At 37.0% G+C, this 3577-nt stretch overlaps 1 protein-coding gene across 1 annotated transcript; it reads left to right on the top strand.

Annotated features, from left to right (window-relative positions):
• Positions 1 to 1973: 1973 nt before the first annotated feature.
• Positions 1974 to 3238, top strand: LOC107498926 (tRNA pseudouridine(38/39) synthase-like). The gene is made up of 2 exons (XM_016122618.2): positions 1974 to 2537; positions 2654 to 3238. Exons 1-2 carry the CDS (start codon positions 2163 to 2165, stop codon positions 3221 to 3223), a joined length of 945 nt encoding a protein of 314 aa, XP_015978104.2. The 5' UTR covers positions 1974 to 2162; the 3' UTR covers positions 3224 to 3238.
• Positions 3239 to 3577: the final 339 nt, after the last annotated feature.

The following is a 3577-nucleotide window of genomic DNA, read 5'->3' on the forward strand; positions in this document are numbered from 1 at the left end:
TAACAACAAGAGTGATTTAATCCAATAACAAAAACAAAAACAAAAAAGCAGTAACATGCATGCACAGTCTTATGTGTAAGTCATTTTAACACATCTTCAGTTGCCAAGTAAACCTGTTCATCCCACTACCCTATCAATGAAATAACTTTTTGTACCCAAATCAACTAGCTATACCCCACCTGACTGGATCTAAGATAGGTATCTACTGCCTACCATTTATCTCCTGTGTCCCTACCATTTGTCTTTTTAAGCTGACAAAATACATACACCTGGTCATTTGAAGCAAGATTTCCCTCTTGTCCTATGAAGTTTACCTCCCAAAGGCAGTTTCTTATAATTTCTCCAGCAATTTTTCATATTCATATGTACATTTTTTTCTAACACAAAGGAGCATATCATGTACCTTTTCTGAGCCTTAAAGATCATCCTGGTGATCCAGCTATATTAGCAGACTTCATTCATTTTGTTTAAAGTTGCATAGAATTCCAATGTATGGATGTACTATAATTTTTCAACCAGTCGACAATTGATTAAATTTAGGCTTACTATCGTGTTTAAAAATGGATGTTACAATGAATAACAAATAAATTTTTCCATATTGTGTAAGCATGTGTGTACTTTAAATTGCTAGAAATGTAATAGGTGGGTCAAAAGGCATATGTGTGCTCATTTTGATAGCTGTAACTAAATGCCCTCTAAAGTTGTGCCGACAGTGTATTATAGAGCTTGTTTCTCCATCCCTTCTCCAAAGCAGTGTACTAGCAAACTTCCTAGCCCTTGTAGTCAGTTTGGTAAAAACTGGTTCACATGTAAATGAGCATTTATTTTCACTGAGTAAAATTGAACATCTTTTCATACATTTATTTTTTTCCCCTCTTTATATAAAATGTTTGTTCTTTTCTCACTTACCTCTCAGGTTGTTGGACTTTTTCTTATTGCTCTTTATATTAAAACCCATTTATATATTCATGAAATACTTATATATTAAGGAAGTTAGTCCTTTACCATTATCAATTTTTTCTTCCCAGTTTGCTGTTTACCTTCTGACTTTATATTTTGCTGGCAGAAACTTGCTTCTGCGATTTTACTTAGAAATGCCTTTCCCACTCCAAGATTTTAGAGAGTTATTCCATGTTTTCTTCTAGTACTTTCATAGTTTCATGTTTTAAATTTAAACTTTTAATTTATTAAAGATAGAGAAATTCAAAGGGCAAAAAATTAAATGTGCTACCTAGACTTAGTCAGCCTTAGAATAGATGCGATGATCTATTACTGCAGTAATCATCAGTCACAGATTGCCCAGTACTGTCCCAATTTTAAGGATATAGTACAGCTGTCCTGAGTTTTTTGAAATATGCTAGGAATTTCAACAGTGACATCTAAATTACATTATCCAAACTGACTCTTCTAACTACTAGAGGTACAGAATATGCGGTAAATTTTACTTAAAAGATCATGATGCTTAATTACCATCTTTCTGTCATCAAAGCTGGTTAAAGTGGGAAAATCGTGACTCCAGGTTCTAATTCCAACACAAAGTACGATCACTGACAAATTTCTTCAGTCAGGCAGGCTTCTACTGTACCACCTTTAAGACAGAACTGAATATTAGACAATAGAACATAGAAGAACCTAATTTTACCTGAAATACTGGAAAGCAGTAAAAACTCACAGTAGACATATACGTTTCATATAAACAAGTCTTATGACTAGACAGATTAGACAAACAATGAGAAGTCAGAGGAAATGTTTTAGAGGAAAAATATCAATGACATCAGCTCTTAATCATCTCTGCTAATAAAGAATAGAGATATGAAATCTATAGTCATTTCCCCTAAATTCTGACTACTTAAACCTTAACAATGCTAGCTGAGTATTTTTTGATGCTACTTCCCTTTTCCCCTGTGAATTAGCCACTCAAGATGGAAAAGATTAATATCTGTGGATGATCAACACATAATAATTAAGCTAATGCTTATATCCCTGGGCAGAAGCAAAAGTCTATCCTTCAGGCATTACATTAAATCTTAGATACTATTTGAACATAATGGAAAGATACTGACATGATCAAAGGACTCAGCACTGAAATGGTTGTGTCCTTTTACTCTCATTTTAGGTAGTGTGGACCCATAGGATTCATTTATTCCTGGCGTTGTCTTATCATGGCTGAAAATGACATAGACAGAATCCAGACTGAGAAACTACTGAAAAGAGTACAAGAACTGGAGCAGGAGGTACAAAGACTTAAAAACAAACAGGCCAACACCAAGGACTCAGATGTTAGCAAGAATTCTTCAGGAGCTGGAAAAGCTAAGCGTGCATTTGATTTCAGTGCTCATGGTCGAAGACATGCAGCCCTAAAGATAGCCTATCTGGGCTGGGGATACCAGGGCTTTGCCAGTCAGGAAAACACAAACAATACAATTGAAGAGAAACTGTTTGAGGCTCTAACCAAGACTCGACTGATAGAAAGCAGACAGACATCCAACTATCACCGGTGTGGGAGGACAGACAAAGGAGTTAGTGCCTTTGGACAGGTAAGGGCCACTCTACTGTTTTCAAATCAAGCAAGCAATACCAATATATTCTAGGTGTACATACTGAGGCTTCAGATAATTTGTATCTCTAAACCAGTCTTTCTCTAATTCCACAGGTGATTTCTCTCGACCTTCGTTCTCACTTTCCGAAAGGCAGAGAGTCAGAGGATTTTAACTCGACAGATGAAGTCAACAGTGCCGCCGAAGAAATCCGTTATACCCACATTCTTAATCGGGTGCTCCCTCCAGATATTCGTGTACTGGCCTGGGCCTCTGTAGAACCTAGCTTCAGTGCTCGGTTCAGCTGTCTTGAGCGGACTTACCGCTATTTCTTCCCTCGTGCTGATTTAGATATTGTAACCATGAACTGTGCAGCTCAGAAGTATGTTGGCACGCACGATTTTAGGAACTTATGTAAAATGGACGTAGCCAATGGAGTGATTAATTTTCACAGGACTATTCTTTCTGCTCAAGTACAGCTAGTGGGCCAGGGCCTGGCCGAAGAGAGATGGCAAGAACCTTTCCAGTTATGTCAGTTTGAAGTGACTGGCCAGGCGTTCCTTTATCATCAGGTCCGTTGTATGATGGCTATCCTTTTTCTTATTGGCCAAGGAATGGAGAAGCCAGAGATTATCGATGAGCTGCTGAATACAGAGAAAAATCCCCAGAAACCTCAATACAGGTAAATTAAAAACAAACAAAAGCCAAAATAACAAAACGGCTATTGCCCTTAGATCATGTTAAAATATATTCTAGCATATGTTTCTCTGTCTACAATTGTCTGAATAACTAAGTAACTGGTTCTGTCTTTGTGAAGCTTTTAATCTAACCTGTAGAATGTTGTGAACATGTAGGAGGGAGTGGTATCTTTGAATTTTCTTCTCACACTTCTATCCCAGTAGCAAGAATTAGGTATTTGGACCAGGTCCCTTAAATAAAGGCACATTCATGTATACATTTCCTTTCCCCTTAATTTATGTTAAGAGGTATGGTTAGGTTCTGCTGAAGTTAGACAGTGGGCATTCAAACTATTTATATTA

Source organism: Rousettus aegyptiacus, unplaced genomic scaffold, assembly GCF_014176215.1.
Source record: "Rousettus aegyptiacus isolate mRouAeg1 unplaced genomic scaffold, mRouAeg1.p scaffold_m13_p_5, whole genome shotgun sequence".
NCBI lineage: Eukaryota > Metazoa > Chordata > Mammalia > Chiroptera > Pteropodidae > Rousettus > Rousettus aegyptiacus.

Bases quoted from the DNA above. Each gene is read 5' to 3' on its own strand.
- LOC107498926 (XM_016122618.2), top strand. From the start codon at position 2,163: ATGGCTGAAAATGACATAGACAGAATCCAGACTGAGAAACTACTGAAA. The intron at 2,538-2,653 runs GTAAGGGCCACT...CTAATTCCACAG, and splicing joins GAGTTAGTGCCTTTGGACAG to GTGATTTCTCTCGACCTTCG.